Source organism: Tupaia chinensis, unplaced genomic scaffold, assembly GCF_000334495.1.
Source record: "Tupaia chinensis unplaced genomic scaffold, TupChi_1.0 Scaffold143584_1, whole genome shotgun sequence".
In the NCBI taxonomy this organism is placed as follows: Eukaryota; Metazoa; Chordata; class Mammalia; order Scandentia; family Tupaiidae; genus Tupaia; species Tupaia belangeri.
Genome location: NW_006203430.1, coordinates 6,561,500 through 6,577,365, shown reverse-complemented (window position 1 = coordinate 6,577,365; position 15,866 = coordinate 6,561,500). Strand labels below are relative to the sequence as shown.

Here is a 15,866-nt window from a genome sequence, read left to right as displayed (position 1 = left end):
AAATAATTTCAATTTTATGTGTCTCAATTCAACTGATTTTTTTTTTTTTCTTTAATGTCATGAGGCATTTGAGGATTGGAGGAGCTGGAAGATGGTATGAAATATGTGTTTGTTGCACTGTCTACAAAGTTGTCATCTTATGAAAGAGTAATATTTAAATCTGGATGATTTATAAAGGATAAAAATGCTGATTTATAGAGTAATATTTAAAATACTAAATAAAGACTAAAGATTAGAAAAATGAATGAAGTAATGTCGGCTGTCACTTTTCTGGATTTGAATTGTTGAAAATTTCACTTTGGACATCTTTACAGAATGTCTCAGACCTACGAAAATGCCCTAAAGCCATTGCGAGTGGCGTATGCATCCCGGCCACAGCAGTGCTTCCTTTCTAGGTATGGGACCACACCATGACTTTTGAAACTGCATTTGCAGATTTTGCAAGTGTGAGATACAGCCATACATATTGAAACACTTCTTCTTTGAAAGACAAATGAAGATACTCTTATTCTCCTAGGTCAGACACAAACATTGATACCTGTTTTTCTTGCTATTGGCTTACTTGGATAAAGGGCCCTGTGTCCAAAGTTTTGACTAAGGGAATGGTTGATCTATTTATACTCAGGAAACTTGCAGGAGTCTTTAACTAGCAAAGTAATCAAGAAACAGATGGAAGAGAAAAGAATCTCTGGTTTCCTGAAAGAAGATCAGGTTGCAATTTGTACTCTTGAACTAAGTTCAGGTTTTTAAGGCTCACAGAAATAAAAGTGGTTGGTTCCAACAACTGTGATGTAGCTGATGCATATAATTTATCATTTTTAAAATTTTATAATTTTTCAATAAAATACTAACCTGATAAAATGTCCTAAACTCTACAAATACCATTCATTCCCTTTTCAGAGTAAGCGGTGGATAATGTTGACATTAAGCTGTTCAGCACAATCAAAACACATTTCTTTTACAGGAATAGCCATGGTCAAGGCACAGGATTTACAAGGATTTCTCGTTAGTAGTTATACAAAAGAATATTACATTTTATAGTCTGTACATTGTAATAAACCAGCGTAGAACAAGAAAAAGAATATATGAAAGACTGCCCAAGTATAGTGAAAGTCTAGAGAATGGTTTTAGACAGGACGGGAGAGTTTGGAGTATGGTAGGTTTTCTGCCTAAGTGTAAAGGACTTAAGGTAGCTCTAATTCAAATGCCTGAGGCTGGCAGCGATTCTAAATGGGACTGGAAAAGGGTTTCTCTTGGTCCCTTGGGGGTCTACACTATGCCTTGGACCAATCAGATCAGAAGGAGCAGCTTCGTAAAGGGACAGTTGCAAAGAGTGTGGCTCAATAATGGATGAACGAATGAAGGGGCCCCGCCCAGAGAGATTTTGCTGCAGTGTCATCCAAGAGGGAGTAGACGGTTTGCAAGGACATGGATGGATGGAAGGAGGGGGAAAAGGTGGTGGTCAGTGAAAACAAAAGCTACAAAACCAAACCTGAGGGAAATGGAGGTAGCCAGAGGCTTGGTGGTCACACTCGGGTGTACACAGAACAGGACAGACGGCAGCCAGAAGACACGAGGAACTCACTAGGTTCATTCTACCAGGGCATGGGGCTGGCAGACAGGCGGTCTAGTCCCGAGGAACGGGTCGCTGTGGGAAGCGGCAGAGTGAGGGGGAGGTGGCCCTCACAAGAGTTCGTACTGTTTGAGGTGCATCCGCTGGATGATGTCACGGCAGTCGTTGAACACCCTGCGGATGTTCTCGGTGTCCACGGCGCAGGTGAAGTGAGGGTAGCAGTAATGTTTGCCGTCTCCCGTGGCCGTGCTGATCCTCTGCAAGAGAGAGCCCCGCCCACTCACCATGGGAGCAGAACTCGACTTCCAGCCCTGAGGAGGGTGGCGGCCTGTCTGCTTGGTTTACACAGGAGTACTTAGGGCCGAGACCGGCACTAAGGTCTGCAAGCTGCATGGAAGGCCTGGGATTGATCCTGGGCCAATCTGTACATACCTGTTATCCTAATTGGGAGGCTGGGCAGGAGGACTGCAAGGCGAGGAGACCCCATAAAAAGTGCCTGTGTCGGGGCCAGACGGTGGTACAGCAGCACCTGCAATGCTCTGCAAGGCTGGCCCCACATGGGAAGGTCCTCATTCCTGTCCCAGGCCCTCACTTTGCACATGGGTGTGTGCGTGCCTATGGCCTGGGGCTGGCTAAAGGCTGGGGTGGGTTGTCTCTCTTTCTCACAGAAAAAGAAACTTTAAAAACGCTTATATCTGGGGCCAGCATATAATGTAACGGCTATGTCGCTGGATTCCCACATGGCCGACCACGGTTTGAGTCCCAGCCTGGTGGCTTGCTTTCTCACTCTCCCTGTCTCTCTTGAGATAATATTATTATATTCAATTCCTGGTCAAAGCGAAGAAGAAGAAATAAAATTAAATAATTCTAAAAAATCCAAATGCCTACATCTGTCTCTCTCTCTCATAAAAAAGGCAGGGGTGGAGGGGAGATTGAACACAATCTGGACTTTGAGGCGAACTGAGGGGTAGCAGAGACAGAAAAAAGGCAGCCGTTGAAGGGAGGGGCCCCAGGAAGAGTTTCCAGGACCGACAGTCTGACACAGTGCCCTGTGACAAGCTGTAAGCTTTCTGTCACAATGGAATATTCTCTTCCCTGAAGTGACTGAGGGACTGACTGATAATTCCTTTCATTTTAATTAGTTTAGTTTAAATATTTATGTGTGACTAGTGGCATGGCACTGGACACGCGTCTCCTCCTCCACATGGGTGAACTGCAGCATCTGCTAAGGGGGTGCCCTGTGAGCAGTGGGGTGTTCCCGGGCCCTCAGGGAGGAAGCACTCAGTGGTTAAATAGCTTTGGGAAACACGGGGCTAAATACCATCGATCATGACTTATGAGGGTGTCTGTGTGCTGCGCAGCCCAGGGCCTAGGGCAGGGCCTCAGAGGCAACTGTCCTGGGCGCAGGGTCTGGAAAGAGGGGGGTTCATAAGGTGAAACGAGGTCAGTCGAGTAGGCTCTGATTCAATTTGACTGTGTCCTTATAAGAAGAGACTGGAGGACACAGACGCACACAGTGGGAAGACCTCGAGAAGAAGCAGGGAGGTGACATATGCTCGCGAGGAGTGGCCTCGGGGGAACCTAACCTGCCTATGCCTTGACTTTGAACTCCTGGCCTCCAGCACTCTGAGGAAACAGACCTGCGCTGTTAACGCCCAGCGGTCTGCCGTGCTTGGTGACAGCAGTCGGAGCGGATGAAGAGACCACGTGCTGCTCTCTCCAGAGGTGTCAGAGAAATCCTGAACTTCCTCCTCACCCCCAACCCTGCCCCTCCACCACCTTTTTCCGCAAAGATCTTGGGAAATTGCCTTCGGAGAAATACTGGGACCTCCAGTATTTCCAGTGATGCTCATCCAACTCCTGGTAGGGGGTTTTAGCAACAAGTGGGCTTTTCTTGAACTTTTGGCCCCCCCCGTTTTTAAACTTATGGACGCTGAAATGAGCAGGCTATGTATCTTTTTAATCCTATTGCAACACCCGAGGTGTCTGCACATACAGTGAATGGATGAAAAAAGCAGCTTTTGTCTGTAATAGTCGGCCTGGAGTAGCAGCAACAACAAAGTTAGGAATAGAGTCGCTACAGTGGTTACTGCAATTTGTAAACTTCACTTTCAATTTCTCAACACACTTGCTTTGTCCACTGATGTTCATGAAAATGGATAAAAATAAACTTGTTGGGAAGAACTGGATAGGTCCAGGCTCTGCTCAGCTGGGTTACCCGGCAGCTCCCCAACTCTGAGACTTTCATTGGTTTGTTTTGTTTTTAGCCATAGGGCACATGCTGGAGAGAGACAGAGAGGGAAGGTGAGAAATCCCCTCCTCCCCTGGGGGCGAGGGTGGTTAGCCACAGCACGATCGCTTCTCTTTCACTCCCCTCCTGGGATTCTGGGCATGTATGCACATGCGCCTGGTGTGATTTTTCAAGCTGCCAGGTCTGGAGCTTGAACCGTGGTCAGCCCTGTGGGAGTCCAGCGCTTCAGCCACTACGCCACCAAGATGATGGTCAAGGTGAAAGAACTCTCAGCTGAGCTAAGAACGCTAGGCGGATAGCCCAGAAGACACAGGAGGACTAACCAAGGCTGAGAGCATCAAGATGCCGCGGCTGACCCCACCATCACCACCTTCTGCATTAAAGGGTTTGGAGGCTGGCCAGGTCTGGGCGTGGCTTGCAGCGGGTTCTCAGGTTGAGGGACAGGACTGTTGCTGGGGGCTGGCGGGATTCTGGGCTTTGACTATTTGGCTCTCCTCACTTCTGCCTCCCCAGGTTCTAAGTTCCTCTCACCTCTGGGGACAGCTCCTGCCTCCCTTCCGCGGGAGGAGAGGGGCTTGTCAGGGACAAACCTCTGGAGGTCAGTCCCTGCCTCATGCAATGGCTATAACTATAACGTGTGTGTGTCTAATGCCCCTGAGGAACTCAAAGCAGAGTCCTTCCCACTGTGTCCAGGTAAACTCATGTCCTTCTTCTCCCTTAGCAGAGTCCCCTGCACACCTCCGATTCCGTCTATAACCTCTGTTCCCTCCGTCCCCTGGGGCCATGTGTTACCAAAGTCATCGTTTCACCCATGATTTGCTCCTGTCTAGATTAAATACTGATAAACGGGCACGTGTGCAGCCTGCCCTGCGTCTGCAGTTACAGGTTCCAGCTCAGGACTGCTTAGCTGTTCTCATTACCCGAGGCAATGCTACGGTTCAAAGAGTAAACGGATATTTCCTATGCCTTTCTCTCTCACATTTGAAAAGCTGTCTAAAAGCAAGGTTTTTGGCCACTGTCAGGGAATACGAGTTTGGTCCATCTGGCAGGGGGCAGGGGGCAGGGGACATTGCCTATTTTAAAGAGGGCTAAGCTCTGCTTCTAATCTGCATCAAAATTACCAAAATTTGCACACTTGTTAACTTTTAACTTTTTCTCTAGGTTTAAACATTTTTTTTTCTTTCATAAGAGAGAGACATAGAGACTGAGACCAAGAAACACCTTTAGCAGGGTTTCATACTGCGACATCCATCCCTCTTCCCGTCCCCCCAGTCTTTCTCAACCAGCCAGATGGAGGGCACACGTGAGCTCTGGGCATGTTCAGATTAGCCTGGGAAACAGACCTTGGCCTGCTCTGTGGATCTAGCATTGCAGGGTGTTGTGCTACTGGGGTTGGGCCAATGAACTTTCATTTCCCAGGAGAATAGCATTTTGCAGAACACTGAGTATATGTCTTTATATTTGATCAATTCCTTAATCTCCTACAAACTAAATTCCCTTATTGAAGAGACATGCAGTGCTTGTTAACGTGGTAAAGGCTCCTACAATGTGATAACAGAGAAACGATCTCACTGCATTTAGCACAGTCTCTACCAGAGGTATCCAGCTGCAGAAGTTTTCCCTTCACTTCCTGAGCCAGCTCTTGCCCCTCTGAACTTACTCAGAGACTTTGTTTCCTACCACTGCTACTTTCTAACTCGTAGGACTCAAGGGCTGACTCACAGGGATGTGGTGGCAAGAGAACAGAAAAAAGCCAGGCTGGAGGGTTGGCTCCCTGTAGAAAGGCCACCAGCTGGTCTCTGGGGCTGCCCAGCCTGAGATCCCCACTTCTCTAGAAGCGAACAGTTGGCCATATCATGTTAAGTGCATCGGAATCTTACTGGGATCATGTCCTTGGGGATGTCTTGGCATTCACTAGTCTCAATCTACTGAAAACTCATAACCAGCTTCATGTTGTAGGTTATTCAAAGAAAGAAATATGAGGGTTTACAAAAGTTCATAGAAGATATACATTATAAAAAAAACTATGCATGCATTTTAATTTTTTTTGCACTAAAATGAAAGAGAAATCTGCAAGTTGTGAAGAATAATATAACACCAAGGTAGTGATGTTATATAGTGTTATATAGTGTTTTGCTTACCAAAAACAGATCCCGAATAAAGAACTTGGCTCTTGTAACTTTGGGATCTTCTCCAGCATCTGGTGTTGCTGCAGAAATTAAAAAGAAAGAAAGAAAGAAAGTTACGTAAGCAATGTGAAATAAAGATACAACTATGGAAACAGGAATTGTGACGTTGGGCTACTGTATATTCATAGCATTAAATACAAGTATGGCAAGGCAAAACCAAAAATGTAATGTGCACTCATTTCCCTCTTTTAATTTTTCTTTCTTTCTTTCTTTCTTTCTTTCTTTCTTTCTTTCTTTCTTTCTTTCTTTCTTTCTTTCTTTCTTTTTAATGATAGCGTGTGTGAGCTCATGTGAGAAAAAGAGAGACTAGTACACCCTCAGCAGGATATTGTGACACCACGATTGTTTTCCCCTAGCACTCTAGTTTGTAGGGTCTTAGGTACCTCCATACACATCCAGTGCGTTTTCAGGCCTACCCCCATGGATCTGAATCCAAGGTTGGTCATGTGGCTTCCAGCACTGCAGTTCACTGTGCTATTGACTTATCTGCCTGCCTAGGGCATCTCCAAAAACATTTTAATAGTTACGGTTCTGCTAAAACATTTCACTGGAGGTGTTATGGTTTGAATGTTTGTGTCCTTCAAAATTTGTATGTTGAAACCTGATCTCTAAAACAACAGCATTAAGGATATGGCCTTTGGGAGGTGATAGGTCATGAGGATTCCACCTTTGTGAATGGGATTGGTGCCCTGTACAAGAGGCCCAGAGTAGCTTGTTTGTCCTTTTAGTCATGTGAGGACACAGAAGATGCCATCTCTAAAGCAGAGATGCCGACGCTGTGATGTCTTGATCTTGGACTTCCTAGCCTCCAGAACTGTGAGCTGTTGTCTGAAAATTGCTCACATGTTTTAATATAGCAGCACAAATGGACTAAGAGGCTGGAGAAGGGGGTAACTTTCACTCAAATAAAATGAAAGCATCTCACTGACAACAGGATACACTGGGCCCCAGTCTCAGAGGCGTGGGATGGCTGGTCACCTATTAGAAATCACCAAAGTTGTAGCAAGAGACAAGGCAGGGGGCTGTCCTGTGGCATAGCACTAAAACATGGGCTCTGCGAGGCTGGCTCACGTGGAAGGCTTCTAGTTCGTGCTCAGAGACCTCCTTGAGTACACCAGACATGTGTGATCATCCATGATCTAGAGCTGACACAGGCTGGGGGTTGGCTTTCAGTATGCAGAGTCAAGACTCTCCTAGTGGTTCTGTCTCTGTCTGGCTCATGGAAGAAATAAATGATCTTAAAAAAAAAAAATGACAGCACCTGAGGCAGAAGCATGCAAATCCAGTGACTAAAAGCATGGGCTTGGAGACAAAGCATTCGAGGCAGCCTTGCTTCCATAGGCTCTTGCTCAGCCTTGCTTGCCATGGGAAATAAGATGGAAACTACCACTTAAGTCACACCAGACTCAACAAAGGTGTGGAATTAGCCCGTAAATGACATAGTCATACCCCAAAATGGCTTTTCTTCTGTTCCACAGTTTGAATGGCAAGTTAAACTCTGAAACATCTACAAATGGAATCCTTTTTTTTTTTTTTTCTTTTTAAGAGAGAGTTTTTTATGCTATAGGGCATGTGCACTTGCCAGAGAGACAGAGGACAGAAAGCAAGAAATCACTGCCCCCCCCCCATTGAAAGGGGAAAGAGGCAAAAAAGCAAGAAAGCCCTGCCCCCCCCCCCATGGGAGCTGGCCATGCCACAATCCCTTCCCCTCCATTCTCCTCTTGGGATTTTGGGCATGCACACACACATGCCCTGCATGAGATTTAAGCCCTTGAATGCAGGACTTGAACCACAGTCGACAATGTGGGAGTCCAGTGAGGTAACCATTATGCTATCTGCTGGTCCCACAAGTAGAATCCTAAATAGGACATTTTCACACTGTAGTTAGTGCATGAGGGTACAGGCAGTAGAAGAGACTATTAATTGACATAATTGATAGACTAATCTAATTGAACTTAGAGATTCATCAGAGATCTCTGAATGACTGTTTCAGGACTTCTAAAAAAAATGACTGTTCCTTGATTGTGAGAACGTTGTTTTGAAATCTTACCATCTTCAGGAACGGTATAATTTGCATACTCTGGGAAATAGTCTTCAATTTTTGATTTGCCTGCCAAGACTTTTTCTGCCAGCATATCTTGTTTGTTCAAGAACAGGATGATAGAAATGGTTCGTAACCACCTAAAGAGGAGAAATAAACATCCAAACTTCACATACAGATATAGGTGAAAGTACTTCTAACCCAGAAGTCACTAAACTAAAAGGAGAACATTATCATCTCCCTGAAAATGTACAGGATGTAAAACTGTGATTCAGCAGTATCCTCATTCCATCTGTAAGCAAGGATTCACAAATACAGGTGGTTAATTTAGCACTTCAGCACTTTCTAATTCAAGTGGGGATACACATTTACTAGTACCAAAAGTAGGATTTAAATTTTTGTTTTGCTACAGGGTATGTGTGTTTCTGTATACCCAGTATTTCTTTTTCTTTTCTTTCTTTCTTTTCTTTTCTTTTCTTTTTCTTTTTTTTTTTTGGAGAGATTTTCGCTATAGGGCACATGTGCTCACCAGACAGAGAGACATAGAGACAGAAAGTGAGAAATCACTTCCCAGGGGGGATGGTCACGCCGCAATCCCTTCTCCTCCATTCTCCTCTTGGGATCTTGGGCATGCACGCACACACGCCCGGTGTGAGTTTTAAGCTGCCGGGTCCAGGACGCGAAACGCGGTCGACTACGTGGGAGTCCAGTGACATAGCCATTACGCTAACTGCTGATTCCCTACCCAGTATTTCTTGATCTTTTTTATTTCCTATTAACTAGTTTAATTCCATAAAACTGAGAATGGTCATTGAACACTTAATACTTTTACAATTGGGGCCAGCAGGTGGCGTGGTGGTTAAGGCGTTGGAATTCCCACATGGCTGACCACGGTTCGAATCCTGGACCTGGTAACTTGCTCCCTCACCCTCTCTCTCTCTCTGCCTGTCTTTCTCTGGCAAAAACTCATGTGAAATAATAATAATGATAAACAAAATAAATAATTATTTTTTAGAAAAGAAATACTTTTCCAATCATCTGAAACCCTTTGCAATGTCAATGCATGCTTCCTGTACTCCTAGATAATAATTGTTTCTAAAAGTTTCAGAAGAAAGTTTGATTTTCAGCTCTCCATGTGTACTGGGTGCACATCTGCCCCATGTTCCTTTCTGAAATAATCACTTCTGCCGCTCTGCAAGTATGAGCAGCTTCAGACATGACTATCCTGTGGTTCCAACTGGAAGGAATTTTGGAGACTGTTTAGTTGTTAGTGGATGTTCTGAATGGGCACTTTCAAAATGGCAAAAACAAAACAAAGCCCATTTTGATCCCTAGATATAATCTTTCAAAACAGACATTTAAATTATCTTTTTTTTTTTTGGAGAGATTTTCGTTATAGGGCGCATGTGCTCGCCACACGGACAGAGAGACATAGAGACAGAAAGCGAGAAATCACCCCCCCAGGGGGGATGGTCACGCCGCAATCCCTTCTCCATTTTCCTCTCGGGATCTTGGGCACGCATGCACATGCACCCGGCGTGAGTTTTAAGCCACCGGGTCCAGGACGCGAACTGTGGTTGACTACGTGGGAGTCCAGCGACATAGCCATTACGCTAACTGCTGGTTCCCCACATTTAAATTATCTTGACAGGGCACCTTCAGAGCTTCATCAGGGATGACTACTAATTTTTTTTTCTTTTTTTTGAGATGTTTCTGCTATAGGGTGCGTGTGCTCGCCAGATAGACAGAGAGAGACATAGAGACAGAAAGCGAGAAATCACCCCCCAGGGGGGATGGTCACGCCGCAATCCCTTCTCCTCCATTCTCCTCTCGAGATCTTGGGCACGCACGCACACATGCCCGGCGTGAGTTTTAAGCCACCAGGTCCGGAACTCGAACTGCGGTCGATTACGTGCGAGTCCAGCGACATAGCCATTATGCTAACTGCTGGTCCCACGACTACTCATTTTTAAGTACATCTGTATAGTGAATGCACTAAAAGAGAGACTGCTTCTGGTTCTGAATTTATCAGCAAGGAAAGACAGCATCTGGAGAGTAAATATGAATGTGAGCTGCTGACTGCCCCCCACTCCCATAGGGCACATGCACTTGCTGAAGAAAGACACAGAGAAAGGGAACGTGATAACTGCACATGCGCCCAGCATGATTCTCAAACTGCTGGTCCAGGACTTGTCCTGAGGTTGGCCAAAAGGGAATCCAGCACTTTAACTACCACGTCACCTGCTGGCCCACATGAACGTATTTTTAATAAAAGAAAATTTGCAATATGGTGGTGAGACTGAATTGATTATTTGTATCACCTGTTGTTCCAGATGCTTTCGAAGAGGTCCAAGGATTCTCTCAGCCTGTTGGTGTTGTTATCTTCCCGAATCACCATGTTGTAGCTACTGCAGGCCGCGACGTAAATGATAGCAGTGACATCTTAGCGGTGGGAAAAAGGAAAAGGGAAGCACTTGAGTCGGACAGTCATTGTGGGGTTACCATCAAGTACACACTCGATGGCTACTCAGTTCCGTGGACATTGTCACTCAGTGACTATAAGAATGACTTGAGGGAGCAGCTGGTGGCACAGCAGTAATGAAATGCTCTGCGATGTGGAACCCACAAGGGAAGCACCTGAGGCCTCCCTGTATACGCGAGCATGCCCGTCCTGGGACGGGGGCTGGCTGAAGCTGGGGGCAGGACAGGACATGAAGGCCCAGCTGGGAATGTCTGTCTTTCTATTTCTCTCTCTATATATGGAAGAAATAAATAAATAACCATAAACAACAAAAACAACCACAAAAAAGAAAGACTTGCACCTGTGCTGTGTGCGTAACTACTTGCTTCTGTATTACATGAGATTGGGAGCCTGCCCCAAAGTGAAAAGTAAATTTTGGATGCTTAAATTATTATTATTTTTTAAAGTTTTTGCTATAGGGCATGTGTGCTCATGGGGATGGGGGTGTGGGGTGGAGGGGTACAGGGAGAGAGAGAGAGACTGAGAGAGAGAAAATGAGAAATCACCCCCCAGGGGTATGGCCATGCTACAATCCCTTCTCCATTCTCCTCTCAGGATTTTGGGCACGCATACGTGCCCGGTGTGAGTCTCATGGTGCCAGGTCCAGAACTTCAATGGTGCAGAAGGTCATGTGAGATCCAGACGCCTTAACCTCCATGCCACCTGCTGGCTCTGGGATGCTTAAATTATTTATTGATAAGGTTCATATTTAAGGAAGGAGCATATTAATCTATAAAGTGCTATACTTTACATACCAGTGAGGTTAAAAATGATCTAATTGAAAACCAGTTAAACATAGCAGCAATGGTGAGTTTTAGAGTCGACCCTCATTTTTTGGAGAGAGCATAAAACTCACCGTTAAAGCACTGGATCCATTTTCTTCTCTCGTCCCTCTGGCCGCCAACGTCAAACATGCTAGTGGAAAAGCAGCAGGGAGACAGTTACGTGGGGGGACAGGGAAACCACGGCGCGCACTTCTGCTTTTTCTCCAATACCGTCACGAGGTCCTAGCCGTTCACATGTGCGTCTTCAGTTGGACTCTGGCACTTGCATGAACTTGGGCTATGAGCTACTCAGCCTTTTCTGGCCTCAGTCCCTCCTCGGTCACCCTTTAGGGTGGTTGCAGGGGTGACAGGCCATGTGGGAGGCAGCTAGCACCGCAGGGGCGCTCAGTGGGTGCCGAATAGACGAGTGACTTCAGGTTCACACCACACCTTGCTCTGACCTTTGGGCCTCCCCGGGTACAAGCCAAGGCACTACTGGGGGCAGATCCTCTTGTGACCTGTCCCAGCTCTTAGAATGCCGTCTTACCTATCCTGAGAGCTGAGAAAAGCTCCTCACTGACCAAGCTATGTCTGCATCCCTCTTAGTCACCAGAAAATGAACATTTCAACCCTCTTCAGAGTCCAGCTCTCACCAAGGTAGACCTTTTTCAAAAGGTAGGGATGCATAGCCCAGAATCAAGCTCCCTCAAGCCCACGCGCTTCAGTTCCAGCTCCTGGCAAGGTCCTGGGACTCCAGAACCACCATCCCTGCAGCAAGCCGCACTCTTACTGTACTCACTGGAAGTTCACTTTGTCGACTTGGAATCGTGTCTCAAAAATTCCTGATGTCAGAACCCTGCATCTGAGGAGGTCCTGGGAGCGAGAAGAGAGAAGCAAGCCACAGTATGTCACTGTTCACCTCAGAACTATAATCATCAAAGTTTTCAAATGATGCCTTCCATTGTTAAAAAATAATCATAATGAAAAACTCATACGAATAATCTCTGCCTCATTTTCCAGAGAACTCCTAAGTGAATGCACTGGTTTAATCTTTAGAAACTTGATAACTGTGCTTTTATTTAGGATTTGAAAAAGATCATTTATGAATGCATCTTGCTGTTCTGCACCTGACAACCAAATCACAACACTTAGTGCTCTGGGGACAGAGTCACTGCCATGGCCTTGTTAGAACTGGGGAAGCTTCCACTGCAATCCAGAATTGTCTGGATGAGGAACTGCATTAATATATCATGGGTCTTACATGCTGGATGCTAACTGATTTAAATTTGCTTTCTCTTTCTTCCCTGCATACTTCTGCTCTAAGATCAGAGATGATGTGGTCCCCAGGGGATGAGAAAAACCATGAAGTTTTATAAAGGGGACATCCCTGGTAAATTTGGCAAATGTCAGAGTTTTTTTTTTCTGACCCTCAAATCCATTATGATTCTAAGGAAGCAGCCACTGTACAATGCTTCTGGAAGACAGGTCTTCAGATTTTAGCTAAAGTATTTAGGAAAGCTTTGAGGGAGTGTCTCAAGGTTAGGAAATCTCAATTGTTCAATCAGATGATTTTAAGCTCTTGGGATCAGCCTTAGAGACATGGCCTTTAGGGCAGAGAGAAAGGACCTCAGATCCTCAGGGTAGGCAGAGAAGAGAGAGCTACCAGGAAGGCCCAGGGCCAAGGCTTCCCAGGGGACACAGCGCTGGGGCAATCTGGAGAGTGTTCGATTCCTTCTAGCTTCCTTGGGGCTCGCTAACTCTCAAAACATGAGGTGGGGACTCCTGAATTGAGCAATCCAGGGCTCCCCACGTCTCCACAGGTATTTGCTGGTCAAAGAGGGATACAGAGAGTCCCTCTCTGCTACTTATATGCAGTAGGGTACTTTTTTTTTTTTTTTCTGCTTTAACCTAGAGGAGATGGGACACTCCCGGAAAGTGTGTCGTGGTGAGGGACACAGGCATGGGGCTTCCAGCAGAATGGGCACAGTTACGAAAGGGGAGGAGTAAATGCTTTGCTTTCCTGTTGAGTCTTGGGGAACAGGAATTGTACATGCTTAGACTGCAGGTCAAATGACTTCCAAGTTGTCAAGTTTGAGATCTGCTAGATGTCAGAACTCCAAGTCCAGGGAGCAAGGGCAGGGATTTGATTAACACACGCAGGGCACAGGCAGGGGCAGCTCAGGCCATTTGCATAAAGTGCTATACTTTACATACTAGTGAGGTTAAAAATGATCTAATTTGCAAGTAGTTATTTGAAGGATTTTTGCTTTAATCCTTTCTTTATCTTGGAGAGAGAGAGAGAGAGAAAGAGAGAGAGAGAGCGCGCGCGCACGTGCAAGAGAGAGACAGAGATGGGTATTTCCAGCAGGGTCTTGTCTTGTGATCCTCTTCCCCAGCATCCCAAATAGCTAAGCCCACAGCCAAGGGCAACCCATGTGACTGGGCCTCCTGGGTGACTTCTAGCTTCCCAACAATGCCGAGCCATTTGTCAACAGTCGCTGAATACTTCTGGACGTTAATCTCCGAAGTTTCCTAGAGTGGCGGCAGGCTCTCTCCCACATACCTGGTCTGTGGGTGTGTAGTCAACCAAGCTGACACTGTCGATTCTTTCCAGGAAGCTGCAAAGAAAGCCAGCATGTGTTCAAAAACGTTCTCCGATCACTTTCTCCTGGGACTGGGGGATAAGTCAATGCAACAGTCACCCAAGTATAGCCAGGAGAGGGGACAGCTGAGGTCAGCCCCTACTTTCTTTCCTGACTATGCCCCTGTCTAAATAATACAACATTGCTTAGGTCTTTATGGAGGGACAGAGGGCTACATTCATTTTTTTTTTCCCTGCTTTGATTTTCCTCTTTTTGACTCCTATAGGCTTGGGGGTGAGGGCTGCTCTGAAAGTGAGAAGGAGTATGAAGTCTCTTTTCCAAGGCTAAGCTGGTAGAACAAGGCATTGCAGTATAAAGAGAAAACAGAAGGTGACAGAGGTTTCTTTAGCATAGTACATTTCTAGTCAGATCCAGGAGCTGCGTGAGTGCGTGTGAGTATATGACTGTGTGTGTATGGCTGTGAGCGTGTGTGTAAGAATGAGGCTGTGAGTGTTGTGAGCATGGGTGTTAGGACGGTGTCTGTGAGTGTTTGTGAGTGTAGGTGTCTAACCATGAGTGTAAGAGTGAGAGAGCAGTGTTTGTGGAAGACTGTGTGTGGCTGTGTTAGTGTGAAAGTGTAAATGTGAGCGTTCTATGTGTGATGACTTTGTGTATCTGTATGACTGTGAGTGTAAGGGTGAGTGTGTATGTCTGCGTGTTTTTGAGTGTGCACAATAGTGAGTGTGTGCATGCATGTGTGTGCACACTGGTGTAAGACTGACCCCAGCAGTTCGATGTACCCCACAAAATAAAGGGAGGAGAGGAAGGCAGGCCCTACATGGTGCCGTTTCCCGGCTGGTCCAGCCCAGAGCTGCAGCCATGTGCTCGCAGTGGTTGGTGACAAAAGGCCCCTTTCACGGAGGTGGGCGCTGCCCCTCTGCAGAGGCCTCCCTGCCTACCTGGTCTCAAACAGCACCCGTCCTTCTCTGTGCCAGCCACAGAGCACTATCACAGCCCACTGTGCTTTACTTATCCATTGATCTGTTATCTGCCTCTTCTTCTAGAACTCTTGGTTGGCCCCCATGTCCCAGCACTTAGTATAGGGCCTGGCCCCAGTAGATGTCTGGGAATGAATGACAGGCCTAACCCCTCATCGCCACCTGCAGATGAGACAGGTAAGGAGCAAGGTCTGAGAGACCCATGCGGGAGTCCAGGAAGATTGTCACATCACAGGAAGAGCCTGTGGACTGGCTTGCTCTAAGCGAGAGGCACTTTTGGAGAAAGAGGGGCAGCAGGGAATTCTGGAAGCAAGATGTGAGGAGGGAGGGGTCTAAGAGACCCATGCCCTCCAGCCTGGGTATCCATGAGGGCACTTGAATATCAGGCCTGGAGGTTCAGCACTGGAGAGCGAAGGAGAAGAGAACAGAGCAGCCGGGTGACTCCCAGCCTGAGCCGGGATGGTTGGGTCTGTAACTGGGAGCAAGGTGGAGAATGACCCTGTGCTCTCCAAGCCTGTGTGCCTGTGGGTGTCCTGCGTGGCCGCAGAGAGGGTGTCATCTCCCCATCTCCACGTCAGCTCTGCCACAGGCCCTTGCAACCCTTCAGCACAGGCAAGAGGGAGGCGAGGGGGTTCAGAGCATGCCACCCCAAAACATGCTTGGAATTTTGACTACTTGGAGCTAAAAACACTTGAGAAATAGCAGATGTAGGAAGGGCTATTTGACCTCCCATTTCTACCTAATAACAAGTGATAAAATTTCCCATGAGAAAGGCGCCTTTCTACGCCAAGAGGAGAAACATGTTCTCACCACCAGAGACTGGGAGTCCATGCCAAATGGATCCACATAAACAAACCTACTGAGTAACGCTTATCTTCTACTGGTTCCTCCCGCAGATTCCTGAGCCACCGCTGCACAATCTACTGCCCCTAGAAGCTCACGCCCTT

At 46.5% G+C, this 15,866-nt stretch overlaps 1 protein-coding gene across 4 annotated transcripts in view; it reads right to left on the bottom strand.

The window, feature by feature from the left end:
* Window positions 1–23: 23 nt before the first annotated feature.
* The window catches only part of GNAL (G protein subunit alpha L), a 135,872-nt gene continuing 120,029 nt past the window's right edge, over window positions 24–15,866 (bottom strand). For all 4 annotated transcript variants that reach the window (XM_006164041.3, XM_006164043.3, XM_006164042.3 and 1 more), the window contains exons 7-13: window positions 13,903–13,957; window positions 12,139–12,212; window positions 11,432–11,490; window positions 10,376–10,496; window positions 8,064–8,194; window positions 5,966–6,033; window positions 24–1,830 (exon numbers count right to left, since the gene is read on the bottom strand). In XM_006164041.3, the coding sequence (XP_006164103.1) occupies window positions 1,684–1,830; window positions 5,966–6,033; window positions 8,064–8,194; window positions 10,376–10,496; window positions 11,432–11,490; window positions 12,139–12,212; window positions 13,903–13,957 (655 nt within the window). In that variant the 3' untranslated portion in view covers window positions 24–1,683. The remainder of the gene's footprint in view (window positions 1,831–5,965; window positions 6,034–8,063; window positions 8,195–10,375; window positions 10,497–11,431; window positions 11,491–12,138; window positions 12,213–13,902; window positions 13,958–15,866) is intronic.